The sequence below is a fragment of the Macadamia integrifolia genome, chromosome 10, assembly GCF_013358625.1.
Source record: "Macadamia integrifolia cultivar HAES 741 chromosome 10, SCU_Mint_v3, whole genome shotgun sequence".
NCBI classification, from domain to species: Eukaryota; Viridiplantae; Streptophyta; class Magnoliopsida; order Proteales; family Proteaceae; genus Macadamia; species Macadamia integrifolia.
The window spans coordinates 19,429,351-19,444,072 of record NC_056566.1 but is presented as its reverse complement, the minus strand read 5'-3'; the positions used below and the strand labels follow the sequence as shown (position 1 = coordinate 19,444,072).

General features: G+C 37.5%; 2 protein-coding genes and 1 pseudogene across 7 annotated transcripts; all 3 read left to right on the top strand.

The window, feature by feature from the left end:
- The first annotated feature begins 192 nt into the window (after nt 1–192).
- On the top strand, nt 193–6,042 carry LOC122092054 (cysteine synthase). 4 transcript variants are annotated; one of them, XM_042662362.1, is made up of 11 exons: nt 193–336; nt 1,147–1,200; nt 1,321–1,430; nt 1,597–1,654; nt 2,370–2,633; nt 2,707–2,844; nt 2,955–3,006; nt 3,856–3,935; nt 4,672–4,731; nt 4,883–4,963; nt 5,658–6,042. In XM_042662362.1, the coding sequence occupies exons 2-11, from the start codon at nt 1,159–1,161 to the stop codon at nt 5,748–5,750; spliced, it is 978 nt and encodes a 325-aa protein (XP_042518296.1). In that variant the 5' UTR covers nt 193–336; nt 1,147–1,158; the 3' UTR covers nt 5,751–6,042. The 4 variants fall into 4 exon arrangements, with proteins under 4 accessions (XP_042518296.1, XP_042518298.1, XP_042518297.1 ...); XM_042662364.1 differs by having other exon boundaries at nt 196–299; XM_042662363.1 differs by lacking the exon at nt 193–336 and adding an exon at nt 375–816.
- Nucleotides 6,043–8,758: 2,716 nt separating this feature from the next.
- LOC122090637 lies at nt 8,759–9,922 on the top strand (annotated as a pseudogene).
- A 201-nt stretch (nt 9,923–10,123) lies between these two features.
- Nucleotides 10,124–12,656, top strand: LOC122090639 (probable prefoldin subunit 2). 3 transcript variants are annotated; one of them, XM_042660281.1, is made up of 3 exons: nt 10,214–10,260; nt 11,393–11,487; nt 11,926–12,656. In XM_042660281.1, exon 3 carries the CDS (start codon nt 11,936–11,938, stop codon nt 12,383–12,385), a length of 450 nt encoding a protein of 149 aa, XP_042516215.1. In that variant the 5' UTR covers nt 10,214–10,260; nt 11,393–11,487; nt 11,926–11,935; the 3' UTR covers nt 12,386–12,656. The 3 variants fall into 3 exon arrangements, with proteins under 3 accessions (XP_042516214.1, XP_042516216.1, XP_042516215.1); XM_042660280.1 differs by lacking the exon at nt 11,393–11,487 and having other exon boundaries at nt 10,124–10,260; XM_042660282.1 differs by lacking the exon at nt 11,393–11,487 and having other exon boundaries at nt 10,128–10,260; nt 11,934–12,656.
- The last annotated feature ends 2,066 nt before the right edge of the window (nt 12,657–14,722 follow it).

Sequence of the window (14,722 nt, the reverse complement as noted above, 5' to 3'; positions counted from 1 at the left end):
ACATTATTTCCACCTATAAAATCTTAGAAAATGGGATTATGTCTCGTAAGTGGAAATATTAAAGAAAGAAAAATATAATATTTTATTCTTAATAATTATTTTCGTTAACCCTAAAAAAATTAAGCTCAAAAAGTGGTTACAGCTATAATCCCAACTTAATTAGACTAATTACTCAACCTTTTGACTTGCAAATTCTTATAAATTTCAGTTCTTAAATCTTAATCTCGGGGCTCGGCAAGGACAAATCATAGTGGGGAACAAGAAGAAGAGGGCAAGACCCAGTGGTTTTTGGTGGACCGGTGAGCTTTCATTCCACAATCTTATAGATTGGATAAGGTTTGTTAACAAGTCGTCTTCAATCTTCAATCATCTTCAACTTCTTCTCGTAGTCCTGTCTCTCAACGATCATTTCAATTCATCTTTATCTTTCTTAGTTGGAAAGATTAATTGATTAATGGTTTCTTCATTCTTACGATGATTATGTCAGAGAAACTGTATTTTTTCCGGAATCTTCTTGAATAGGAACAAATTTTTCTACGGTTGTTGTTGCTTACGAGTTTCTGAAGTTTTTGATTTTTTTTTTTTAATAGTCTGTCTCTGTCATATGATTTTTAAGATCGGTCAATGAGAACTATGCGTATATAGTAAACAAAATTGGGCTTTGAAATTTGATTGGAAAACAATAAATTGGACCTTCGATTTCTCCAAAGGCCACGATTACAGAGATAAAAAACAATAGATTGGACTTTCAAGATGATCTCCTTAGTCTCAACAACTTCTTAATCGCTCCAAAGGGCACGATTACAGAGATATTCGGTGAGAGTTGTTGATATGAAGACGTTTTTTATATCGGTTTACTTATTCTGTTGAACGATCTCTCTGTTTTTCAGTTTTTGTTTCTCTTCCGAAAATCTGCTTGTTTACATAGTTGCAAGGTTGGATGTTTGCATTACTATTTTCCTGATAATTTCTTTGTCATTCAATTTCAATCTCCCTCTCTCTAGGATTTTTGCCCTTTTTTTTATATATATAATCTAATTTTCCATTGATAGAGAATTAATGCTGGATTCATTTAATCTTATTTTGTCTACTTGGATGATCCTGAACAATTGTGTCTTATTTCTTATCTTCCTTTTCTCCTTGCAGTTGTCTGAGAAGATGGCGGAGGTGAGGTCTACAATCGCAAAAGATGTTACTGAAGTAAGCTGCCTCCATCACTAGATCTCTCCCTCCCCCCACCCCCCCACACCCCACCTTTTTCTTTTGGGTACACACTGTTATAGTAGCTTTATTGTGATATTTTAAATTCGGCTTGAACAGTTGATCGGCAACACACCGTTAGTATATCTCAACAACGTTGTGGATGGCTGTGTGGGACGTATTGCTGCCAAGCTAGAAATGATGGAGCCTTGCTCTAGTGTTAAGGACAGGTACTAATCCAGATTTCTCTTCTCGGCTTCTACTGAATTTTTCTTTTTCAATTTTGATTAATGACAGGCGTAATGGTGACTATGACCATCTGTCGTTTTAGTTTTCATTGGAAATTCAATTTGACCCACGATCATTCTCATACCCTGATTTCCTTCCAACTTGCAGGATTGGGTATAGTATGATCACTGATGCAGAGGAGAAGGGTCTCATCACACCAGGGCAGGTTAGTTGACTATTTTCCCCCTTTTGTTAGGAGTAATCCTCCCTGCCCCCTCCCAAAAAAGAGGAGGGGGGGGGTGAGGGAAAGGAAAAAGATCTTATTTCCATGTGAGTTGCTGTTCCCTCCTTGGGGGTTGGTTAATATTTGGAACTGTAGGGGGGTGGATATGGTTCCAACCCTGATCAATGGCCAATCATTCATTCAGATATAGAGTTCAAATATAGTAGCATTTGAATGTATACTTGAGTCCAGACCAAGCTAACCAGTTTAGCAAATTGTTATAAGCATTACGTTTGTGATATTTTTACCATAGGGCTTTATTGTTTCCTTGTACCACACAAATGTGACAAGTTATGTAGCACGTAAATTGCAGATATTGAATAGCTAGTATAAATAAAAAAATGTTTTTAGCAACTTTCAAGCATGTGCAATTTGTAGTACTTGCTTCACCCAATGTGCCCTTGTAAGAAAATTAGTGTACTTCCCCTTTAGTTTCCAGTTCGTATAAAATCAACAAATGCACTGGAGTTTTAATGAATTATTTCATTGCATATCAACACACAAGGGAATGTCAGTAATCTGCATAAATCAACTATTTCTCCAAGAATTGATTTTGTTGAAGGGTTGTGGGAAAATTATTTATTACTATTAGTTCTTGGAAGTTGGAACCTAATAAATATCCCTTGTTATAATTGTGTCTTAATGATGATGGCTGAAGAGTGTCCTCATTGAGCCAACTAGTGGTAACACTGGCATTGGGTTGGCCTTCATGGCAGCAGCTAAGGGTTACAAGCTAATCATTACAATGCCTGCTTCAATGAGTCTTGAGAGGAGGATCATTCTTCGAGCTTTTGGAGCTGAGTTGGTCCTCACAGATCCAGCTAGGGGCATGAAGGGGGCTGTTCAGAAGGCAGAGGAGATTTTGGCAAAGACACCCAATGCTTATATATTACAGCAGTTTGAAAACCCTGCCAATCCCAAGGTATTTGTTGTTTGGTATCTTGTTCAGATTGTGAGTATGAGGACCTACTGACAAATTTTATTTGACCTTGTAGGTTCATTATGAAACCACCGGACCAGAGATCTGGAAGGGTTCAGGTGAGAAAGTCGATGCCTTTGTTTCTGGTATAGGTACTGGTGGTACAATAACTGGTGCGGGGAAATTTCTCAAAGATCAAAACCCTAATATCAAGGTTAGTCTGATCATACATTTGAACAGAAGCTCAGTGTATTTACCAAATCATTTACCTTGCGCAAATTTCTCATTTGATGTTCTCTGGACATGTTTTTTCTGTTCTTTTAGCTATACGGTGTGGAACCAGTTGAAAGTGCAGTTCTTTCTGGGGGAAAGCCTGGTGAGTTGTCTTGGATGTCTTGCACCTTTTGTCTTTAGGATCATTCTTCTTCTGTTCCATCCTTTTATGAGTGCCTTGTACTCTTTGCATCCTCTTGTGTGCCCTCTATGTATCCTGTATAAGTAGAAACTTTCAAGTTGCAAAGGCTACCTTTTTTACCTGAAGAAGAGCAGTTTGTATAGGGTTGTAATCAATCAGTTGAAAGGTATGTGAGAATACCATTCTTAAGTACTGAAAAAAGAGAATAAAACTTGTATATTGTTTGTGCAGGGGCACAAATGAACTTTTGTTGAACTCTGATTCAGTAAATTAAGCTCCTGGAAAATGTGCAATGTATTAGTAGGATTTGATTACTATTATGGGATTTAAAAAATACTCAAGGCCTTCAAGAGATTTGGTTGATGTTCTTAATCAATTGGTGAGTATTAGGAGTTTCTATCTCTAATAGGTGTATAATATGTTAAGCATGAGTACGTTCAAAATATACTATATTGACTTCTAAGAAATTAATCAAATTGAGGTCCAGTCAATTAAAAGATATGTTCACATGATAAGATATATGAACTAAAATGTAGCTAGTGCTTTAGAAGGTTCATTCTTCAGAAATAGTTCTGGTAATATGGACTTTACTATTAAATAAATGAAAAAACTTTCTTGAATTGTATGAATTTACTCTCTTGGTAATGCTTCAATTGCTTCATCTGCAGAGATTATGATGGGCAGACTTATAGAGTTCTTTATAATCTTCTAACATGAAAATTTTATGCCTCCCCTATTTGTCTTTGGCAACTTCCATTAGGTTATTGTGATTTGCTACTTACAGTGCATTATGTGTTTAAATTATATTAGGCCCACACAAGATCCAGGGTATTGGAGCTGGTTTTATTCCCGGGGTATTGGAAGTTGACCTCATTGATGAAGTTATTCAAGTAAGACTCCTGACTTGGAACTCGCCTTTCTGTGACTTTGTTAACTTTGTGCTTATTAAATGGTGTTATGAACTGTCATTCATTGCATTCTGTTAAAAGTGGTCAGCAGAGACGTCCCTGCCAAAGAAACATAGGTGTTCCTCCGTTGATGAAATGTAGCATCTTCAGGATTTCCAAAACTTGCCAGTAACATATTATGGATATATTTTGTCATTTACGTTCACATCCACCCATCCTCAACCTCTGTACACGATCCAAAACCAGGTTGAAGGTATGCCTTCCAGCTGTGCAGAAAATAGTCTATCTAGTTGCACAGTGACTGCAGTATATCCTAGAAAGTCATCTCCCAGGAATCCCAATTTTGACAAGTGATTACTCCTATCATCCGGTTGCAACATAGGCCTATGAAAATGCTTATTTGAGTCTAGCAGTTGGCCTGCATATGTGAAGTCTCAGGTCTCAGGTCTTGGGCCTTTTTCTTCTAGTTGACATTTTGACTTTTGAGTTGTCAGGTGCTCAGGTTTTGTCTCCTTGTCATGTCCATATTATGGTGTATGAATCTACTAGTATTAATAGTATGATGGAATTATAATCCTCTACTTCTGATTGTAATTCTGATGAACCTTATAGAAAAGTGCACTTTATTTTCATAAATGAATCCCCATGTGTGTGTAACCATTGAACCTCTATTAGCACAAACTAGCATTGTTGACTGTCATATCTTTGTGATATGTAGATATCAAGTGAGGAAGCTATTGAAACTGCAAAGAAGCTTGCATTGAAAGAAGGTTTGCTGGTAAGTTTGCGACCTCATTAAAATCTCCATTCATAGCTTTTCGAAACAATTATGGTGCCTTGGTATTTGGTTTCACATAAAATCTCTTCTGCCTGTAGTTGGGTGTGTATAGTTGCTGATCTTTCAGTTTCTAATGATTTTTGGGAAACAGGTTGGGATATCATCTGGTGCTGCTACGGCTGCTGCAATTAAGATCGCAAAAAGACCAGAAAATGCTGGCAAACTCATTGTGGTAAGCAAGTCTTCTATTGACAGTTCATTTTGCTTGGGGGATCTCTTAGGGCCAAATTTTGACGCAATTATATTCTAGACTACATGATTTTTGACATTCTTTTGAACTGTCAGGAAGAAAAATATAAGAAACATGGCTGCAAGTTTAATATTATGTTACGATCATTGCATCAGGTTAATTTCACTAGATCTCTTTGGCTGATTGTATCGATTAGTGGTTGCATCTGATCCAAACTGGGCCATCATCCAATTTGATGAGACATTTCTTGGATGAATTGTACCCCTGAAATTACATACATCAGTTTCATTTCTCCACCGCACGTCTCTAGCAACCCATAAAACTCAAATGGCCAATTAATAGGTTAGTATTATCCGATTGCTGTGATTTATAGCCTATCATCCACTCAACTAGTGGCCCATCACATGAGACTGAATGGATCAAGTTTTCTCATTATTGTGAACTCCTCATCAAAGCGTCCCCCCCCCCCCCCCCCACCCACAATCCCAATTAGATTTTTTTGTTGCATCTCATCATTTAAAAGTTCTAAACCATGAAATTTATTTCCTTTTTGGTCTTGTTAATAATGAAACTAATTTTCTATTTGTGACTTGAAAATTTTTTATTCACATGTTTCGTTTCTTTGTTTATCATTTTTCATTGTATCTTCACAAGCCATCCTCATTCCATTGTACAGGCCGTGTTCCCCAGCTTTGGTGAGCGTTATCTATCCTCTGTGCTTTTTGAGTCTGTAAAGCGCGAGGCAGAGAACATGATTTTTGAGCCTTGAGATGTACCTGGGGATTTTAGCTTCTTCTTCTTCTTCTTCTGTTTTTTGCAAGATACTCTACAATGAACAACAGTTGGAAAATTTGATTGATAAAGTCTCTTAAATTAATTAAGTCCAATGTGCCAACCATGATTGTGTTACCTGCCTAGAGAGAGAGAGAGAGAGAGAGTTGGCATAGCGCCAGCTCAAGACACTTTTCAACCAGAGTAACATTTATTTATTTTTTTACATTTTAAATCTGTGCCCTATTTATTCAAAGTGGAAGGTTGAAATGTCAATTTTGATTGTCTTACCATCCATGTATTGACATGCACCCTTCAGTACTCTAGATTTTTCACAGTTTTATTTCTCTGTGTGGCCAATTATGTTTGGATAAGTTTTTTATATAAGTAGTGAACTTGGGGTCTCCTTATCCATAAAAATGCCTTTACATCTAAATGAGTTCACTGTATACCATACTTCATTCTGATTTACACTGATAAAAGAGCCCTCCCCAAGTTTAAAAATGAAAACCTTACCAAGAAGAGATATTGAAAGAAAATATGCCCATTGGATATCTAGGAAATGTTCTAACTTGATCACATGTTAAATTTTTAAATCAAAGTTAATCGACTATCCTCCCATGTATAAGGATCAGTCATTGACCATTGTGTTGTTCTACTATTCATGTATTGGCATGTATCTTCGTATGGTTATAGACCTTTCACAGTTTTATTTCGTTGATAGACCAATTGTGTTTCTTTTGAAACTTGACATGTTGGTAGGGAACATTGCGGTCTATTTGTCCATAAAATTTCAGTTGCATTGTATATAATATTACACTTGGCAGTAGACGCATCTGCACTTAGAAGAATGATTGAAAAAAGGGAGAGGGTTTTTACATTGCCAATGTGAAAGGAATATGCACACCAAGTGTTCTGAAAAATGTATCATCCTTTGGAGAGCTCACATTTTCAAAATATATGAAAATAGATAAAAAAATGCATGTGTTTGCCACCTTTGGTGACGGGGTGCACTTGTTTCTATTGGATCTTCAACACATAATTTTGCCATATGCCATGTTCTCTTTGGGTATTACCATGTTGGTCACGTGTTCTGGGCTCCACATGACCAAATGGTGATTGATATTAGGGTTAAGCATGGAGGATTCCTTGGATGGGCCATCAATGGAGTAAATAGTTGGGAAGAGAACTAGCAAGCTCACTACTAACACTTTTTCTATTTTCTGTCCCCAAGAAGCTCTCACCCCCATATCAAATTTTTGAGACCAAAAGGTCCTAAAACTAAAGGGTCCTATGCCTCCCCTTGTAGGAAAAAAAATGAAAAAGGGAAAAAATTCATGTGTTAAGATCCTCCACTATTGTTTAAAAATAAATTACAATAGAAGGCAAAATTCATGTAATAAGATCTTCGACTATTGTTTAAAAATAAATAACAATAAAAGGCCTGAAAAAATTAGAAATTTTTACATAGAATAAACTTTTCATGTAAGATATTAGGGAAAAAGGTGAGCATGCTACCGAGTACCCCATGTTTGTGTCTGTCCCACACCCTATGAAGAGGACCACCCTACATTTCTCATTTCACCCCACCTATTGGTCAAGGCTGTTCGCAAACCTGGAGAGGATGGCATGCCCAACCTCTACCCAAAATATTATTTGTACATAAATTTTTAAAACGAATCAAATAGGTGCTGCTACTCCATCTATCTATAGTTTGTTATTGAAATAAGATCGTTCGGTGTTTTGACCATTATATGGATAGTAAATCATCTTGATGTGTCTTTAAAAAAAAAAAAAATTACAAAATTAAGAATATCTGTACCGCTTTACCCCTCCACTTATTTTAACCTAATTTTAATTTCATTTTTGTCCCTGAACATGTTTATTGAGGTGGGTACTTGTTGATGTGTTCAAATAGCTAAATGTGGCTTGGTCCTTTTTTAGCTTTAGGGACCTATTGATGTCAAAAATTTGAGATGTTGATGAGACCTTATTGCTATATGGGTAGGGGAACTATGCCGGTCTGGCGTAAGAACGTCCAAACATATTAGGTATAAAAATATCCAATTGTGGCAGGGGCAAATGGGTCTTTTCACATATTGATGTGTTTGAGCGTTTTTTATGTCACATCGGCAGGTTTTTTGTCCCCTTGGTAAATATAGGACAAACTTTTCCTTCACTAGGTGGTGAACTTCACCGCCCCATAGGGTTTACAAACCCACTCAAGATTGGGTCTTTTACAAGGTAAACTGCCCATGACTTCTATGGGTATTCGCGTTTGGCATATGCTTGCTCTGACCAAGATCTTTGGGTGTAGGGGAACTTAGTCTATTGAAAAATGGGCTATTTAGTTATTTATGATACCATCTTTCCTCAAGGCTTAATGATCTAATACAACAATAACAAAAAAAAATTCAACCTTATCACAACTTCATGTGGTCGACTACATAGATCCAATTACAATAGAGAAAACAAAGAGGGGAGGGGGACATAGACTAGGAAAAGGGGTGAGGCGATCAGATGACAATATACCAGTGAGAGTAAGAGGAAAGAGATTCAGCTCATAAGGTGGGAAAAACTCAACTAAATGGTATCAGGAACATGAATCTTAGCACTCCAATAGGCTCTATTCAATGTCATACTTGGGACAAGGCCGAAAATAAGCATTATCATTCTTCACCGTTTGACTTATGGTTATTTTAGGCTTGTCGTTAACTCTTTTAACTCCTTAAAATTGGATCAAATCACTCTTCTTTAAGGCTTAATGATCTAATGATTGACTTATATGTCTATTTCTCTCTTCAAAATTTTTTATTATTATTAGAGAAAATTACACTCCCCTCCCTTGTATGTTTCATGTATTACACAACCCTCCTCTACGAAGTTTGAAATTACAAATTACTCCCTTCTAAGTTATCGATTATATCAATCATACCCTGACTGTGACTGAGAAACCCTTAAAAGTGTTATAAATTTGTGTTAAACCCCAAAATACCCTTGGCCCGTTGGAGCCGTAGCATGATTTACTCTACCATCGAGGCCTACCTCACCTCCAACTCCATGCGCGCAAAGCGTCTCAAGGCCGACGCCGGCGAGAACACTCGGAAACTAATACTTAGCTTGGACGACCACGAGGAGGTCATAAGCAACACAGGGACCTCGTCACCGCTTCTTACCTCAACCATGTCATGGAACAAGGCAAAGCCGTCGGAGCGAAAAATCGGCAGCGAAAGCTCTACACCAACAACTCGAAGTCGGCGTGGACTCATGTGGTTTTCGAGCACCCGGCCACGTTTCAGACGCTGGCGATGGAGCCGGAGAAGAAGAAGGATATCATGGACGACCTAATTACCTTCAGTAAGAGCAAGGACTACTACAAGAAGATTGGCAAGGCTTGGAAAGGAGGCTACTTGCTGTACGGCCCTTCCGGAACCGGTAAGTCTTCTATGATTGCGGACATGGCTAATCTCTTGGATTACGACATCTACGATCTCGAATTAACTTCTGTGAAGGACAATACGGAGCTGCGGAAGCTTCTGATGGAGACCAATAGCAAGTCGATCATTGTGATCGAAGACATTGATTGTTCCCTTGATCTCACCGGCCAAAGGACGAACAAAAGGGGGATGAGAAAGAAAAAAGGGAAAGGGAAGGTAACCGAACAGCCGTTAAAAAGGAAGGGGAGAGGAGTATGGAAAAGGAGAGCAAAGTGACTTTATCTGGGCTTCTCAATTTCATAGATGGGCTCTGGTCTGCCTGCGGAGCAGAGAGGCTTATCATGTTCACCACAAACTATGTGGAGAAACTGGATCCTGCTCTCATAAGGAGGGGTCGGATGGACAAGCACATCGAGCTGTCCTACTACAGCTTCGAAGGGTTCAAGGTTTTTGCCAAGAATTATCTGGATCTGGATTCACATCCTCTGTTCGAGACGATTCAAGGGTTGATTAGAGACACCCAGATTACTCCTGCCGACGTTGCAGAGAATTTGATGCCTAAATTATTTGGGGAAAATGCGAAGGGGGACTGTCGGGAGGCACTGATCCGTGCTCTCCAAGTGGCTAAACAAGAAGTGAAATTTCAAGGAAGGGGAAGGGGGTAAAAAAGTCATTTAACATCTGCTTCTTTCTAACCATATCAACATCACGGGGTATGTTTGTAATTACAAACTTCACAGAAGGTTTAAATGTAAAACCTATAACATACAGGGGAGTAGAATATAATTTCGTTTTCTATCCATTTCTTGGGCACCAAACTAAGCCTAAAATAATTTGAGGCCAAAATGGGAGACACTAGCAACGAACTGACGAAAATGGGCCCAAGAAACGTCCTCTAGAATCTAGATCGTATAGCCTCTCCGACACATATCGGAACCCTTTAAATCTTCCCAGGTCCTAAAGCCGTCCAAGCTCTCTTCCTGAAGCTCTTGCCCTCCCATCCTCTGTTCGCTACCCGGCATCCCGACATCAACGTCTTGCTCCTACCTTAACTACCATCTCGAACAGTCGGTGAGTTTCTCTCTCAATCTGTGGTTTAGTTGAAGTGAGTTATATATTCCTTCCTCATCTAGCTGAATCTAATGCGTTTAATGGCTATCCAGAACCCTAATCCAAGGTTACAAATACGTTTCTGCAGTATTTCTTTTGATTGTAATGTGGTGCTTGAGTCAATTTGTTTCTAATTAGTAGTGGGTCGCTTGAATCGGTCTTTACAATGATCAGGACTAAGTAGCCTTGCTTTTCCAGTTGCCTGAATGAGTCCTTACACTGACGTACCACTGATGTTGATTTTAGTTGGTTGTTCAATGGCTTTTATTCCTTCTTTTCTTCTCCTTGCAGATCAAATCAAAAGGGAGTTCCAGACTTAGGAATCCTCTTTGATTTGTTTTGTCAATCTTTTTTTATTAGATTCATTATTATTAACATTCTGCCTTAGCTTACTTAATTGTAGAATTTCGATTTCATATGGTATCCTGAAATTCTTAAGATATCAGCCAATATATCTTCTATACATCATTGTCAAAATTATGTCAACTTTTAATGATTTTCTGAATTTCTACCCAAAAGAAAATGATGATTCTGAACTCTTGAAAAGATAAACTGTGCTTGGTATTTTACTATGTGAAAACCCAAAAGAAAGAAAATGATAATTCTGAACTCCTGAAAGATATACTGTGCTCTATATTTTTCTTTGCATCACTGCACTGAAACTGCAAGCCATGGCTGCAAGGATGCCTGAATTTAGGAGGGGAAGGCTGTGTGCATGACTTTGGGTATAGTGACAGAATAACATGAGGTTCCCTTCTTCCTATTTATCTTCCCCAGTTCTATTGATCTTCATTGAGATTGAGGTAATAAGGAGTTTAGTCATGATTACAGACCTGTAGTGCGATGTTTCGTGGGTGGGGAAAGTGTGTTGAAGGTGGAAATGAGTTTATGATAGTTCTTTCCTTGATTGTATTGCTTCAATAGTCTCAGTTTCTTAGCATGAGAAGAAAACGTAATCTATTTTGATTGTCTGTCTGTCTTCAAAATTTCTTGGAAGGATCGCCTCTCTTTTGGGACTGTGGTATTTGAATTTGCATTACTAACTGGTTTTGTATGACACCTGAAATAAGATTGGTTGTTTGATACTTGAAAGAAATTTCCATGCTGTAGTTTTTGGGCATGCTGAAAAATGGATGCGAATGCTCTGCTAGTGATTGCCTCCTTCCCTACCTCTTTTGGTTAGAGCAGGTGGCCTGTTGGTTTTATTTGACATTGACTTTTTCTTTCCAATGGAGGTTTCTGACTGTTAGTGGGTCTCTAGCATAACCAGATGCTTGGTCACCATATCTGTTTATGATCATCTCTATTTATGTTTATATGTGAGACCATCTTTTGGTGGCTGCCTGAAAATAGATTCATATGACACAATAATGTACTTAAATCTTATTGTTTTAAGTACCATATGTTAACTGCAAATAGGTGATTGCAGTGTACAGACAGAAATAATTACTTTTTCTGTAAGATGCAGTATCTGGATGTGTACAATCTTTTAAGTTTCTTGATCTACAGAGAATATCATCCTGGAATAAATGGATTTTGAAAATTCCCCTGAAATGATGTGGTTTTTTTTAATGTTAAAAATGTCTTTAACTATTGTATTGTAACCTTCTGGTCTCATTCCATAAGGTTGGCAGTCATGTTGAACAAAGCTGAAGGTGATGGTAAGGAGCCGGTGAATGAGCAGGCAATTGCCAACATATATGGCAACATGAGGTCTGAAATCAACCAACTTCACTCAAAAATTACAGAATTGGAGATGGAAGTGAGTGAGCACTCTTTGGTGATTGGAGCCATACAGCCACTTGATCCATCCAGGCGATGCTACCGGATGATTGGAGGTGTGCTAGTGGAAAGAACCATCAAGGAGGTCCTCCCAGCAGTCCAGCGTAACAAAGAGGGTCTTGAAGAGGTAATTTCTCGGATGAATGAAGCCTTGGAAAAAAAGAAAAAAGAGATTGCTGAATTTGAGGCAAAATATAAAATCAGGATAAGAAAATCGGATGGTGAGGTGAAGGATGATGGAGGCCGGAAGGAAGGTTCTGCTCAAGGAGTTCTTGTTGGTCCTGCAGGTGCTAAGAATGAATGATCAATTTTCTGAGATTTTCATTTAATGAATTATATTTTCTTTTATGTTGAAATGAAATTTGGTTTCAATAGTCTTTTCTTTCCCTGTTATGATGTCTTAGTTGTTGATAAAGAAACTATATAAACTATTATCTTTGTCGTGACTACTACCATCTATGTAGTTAGTACAACTATATAATTAACCGAGCACTGTAAAAAATTATTGACTGGTATGTATCCATCCTTTGGTGCACATCTATGAAGCGACTCTTAGGGGTCTTTCTGTTCTTCTATCAATAAGTATGCATGTTGCACTGATTGGGCTGTATTGGCTGCTCTATGGAGCTAAATTTCTTTCAGTACTAAAAATGTAAGCCATGCCCTTAATGAACACTTGCAGCATTCAGAGATGACTTCAGGAACATGCTCGAGGCTTGCATTAACAGCTGAAACTTTAATTCTAAGTTTATAGATTATATTGGCATGCCCTTGTTGGATTCTGATGCATTGGGTGTCTGGTCTTAGATGGCTGGGCCATGGAAGGCTTTCTCTTCTCATCAGGCAAGTCAGCCTCAACCATCATGATGTTCTTTTGAAGAACACTTAGTGCAGAAGTTATAGGCAGGTTGCTAACCTAACAAAACCCAATGACCTGTCTAGGTAAGTAGAGGACTAGGGTTTTGGGCATTTCTTTCATTGATTTAGACTGGGTTTTTCATTTTTGTTTCTTTTATACGAGCAAGAGAGTAGTTCATTTGGGTTCTTTTCCTTTGAGTCTGCTACTTGAAACAGGCGACATCTATCTCTACTTTTCATATGACCAAAGTTCATTTTGGTTCTTTTCTTTGAGACTGCTACTTGAAACAGGTGAGATCTGCCTCTACTTTTCATATGAGCAAAGTTCATTATGTGCCTATGTGTGTGTGACCCGATTTGAAAACCAGCCCAGAGAGGCAGGCCTACCTAAACATATGCCAAACAGGCTTTTAGGGTCTTGAGTTTTTTCTTTTCTTGGTTCAAGATGGATTCTTTGGCTTTCTATATATTCACCTCATGGACCTGTCTAAACACTAAATGGAATCCGAGTCATCGGAAACCCCAAAATTAGGGAGGATATATAGAAGGGGAAATAAATGTAATTTTACCTAAAGCATGACTGTGTTGTGACATTATTGTTATTATTGTTATATTATTTTAATTTTTTTTAGATAGGGATGGGAAATAGATAACGACCAAGAGGCTCGAACTCGAGAAGGATAGTTTGGATAACAACCAAGTTTCTCTCAGCAATGGTGAAGAGAGAATCTCCCCATACATGATACATCCACCTCAGAAGGTAAATTTAGATAATGAACAATAAGGGGTGGAAGTTAATAATGTTAAATGTTTTTTCTTTTGGGTAGAACTTGAATCCAATCATAGTATCACATCGTGGTGAAAAACAATTTTTTTTCTTTAGTATAATCTTAGGCTGTGTTTGACATGTATTCTTGGAATAGATTATAGGTTTAGAATACATTGTGAAGCAAGAAAAAAAAAAAAATTGGATTTGAGAATGGGATATACCAAAAACAGTCTAATCTTTGGGCTTTTTCTTTCTTCTTTTTCCGGTTTTCTCCCTTTTCTCTGGCACTTTACTCTCATGCTAAATTTAATAATTAATTGCGGTTATTACTTGGCAAGCTTGTATGTTTGAATTTGTACATAATCATTAGAAATAAACTTTAATATTATTGATTAAGTACGTCATTTTTTATTTTTATTTTTTAAATTACATGAGCATTTCTGAAATACTTAAAAGAGAAAAAGAAGCCTAAAAAGTAATATGGCTCTTATGTCTAGATACAAATTGGGTTGAAATGAATGCCCCGCCCATCATAAAAGGTGGAAATCCCGTCACTATTGATGCATCCATGTGCACTTCCATTGACTTTCGCAGTAACACAAGGGCTATACTGCCTTTTAGAAACCTTTTCCCTATTAAAAATTACACTCTTATACGATAGATAAGTTTTTACGGTAGGTCATCTTTGCATGTGACATATTAATGTAGATTGCCATTCATGGATCTGAAACAAAAGAACAAACAATTGTAATGTAACTATATAATTCATTTGGTTTCAGAAATGCACACAGTTGAAATAATTTAGAAATGTCTGGTTAGAACTTTAAAAGATCAGTAAAATTGAAACTAATTTTATTTTGTGAATAAAAAATTAGGGAAAATTATATGATTACCCACTTTTGGGTTTTTCTTTACAAAATTGCCCACAAAAAGTTTTGGTTAACAAAAATACCCAAAATTGGGTTTGGTTTTACAAAACTACCCACCCAAAGTTTCATTTAACAAAAATACCCA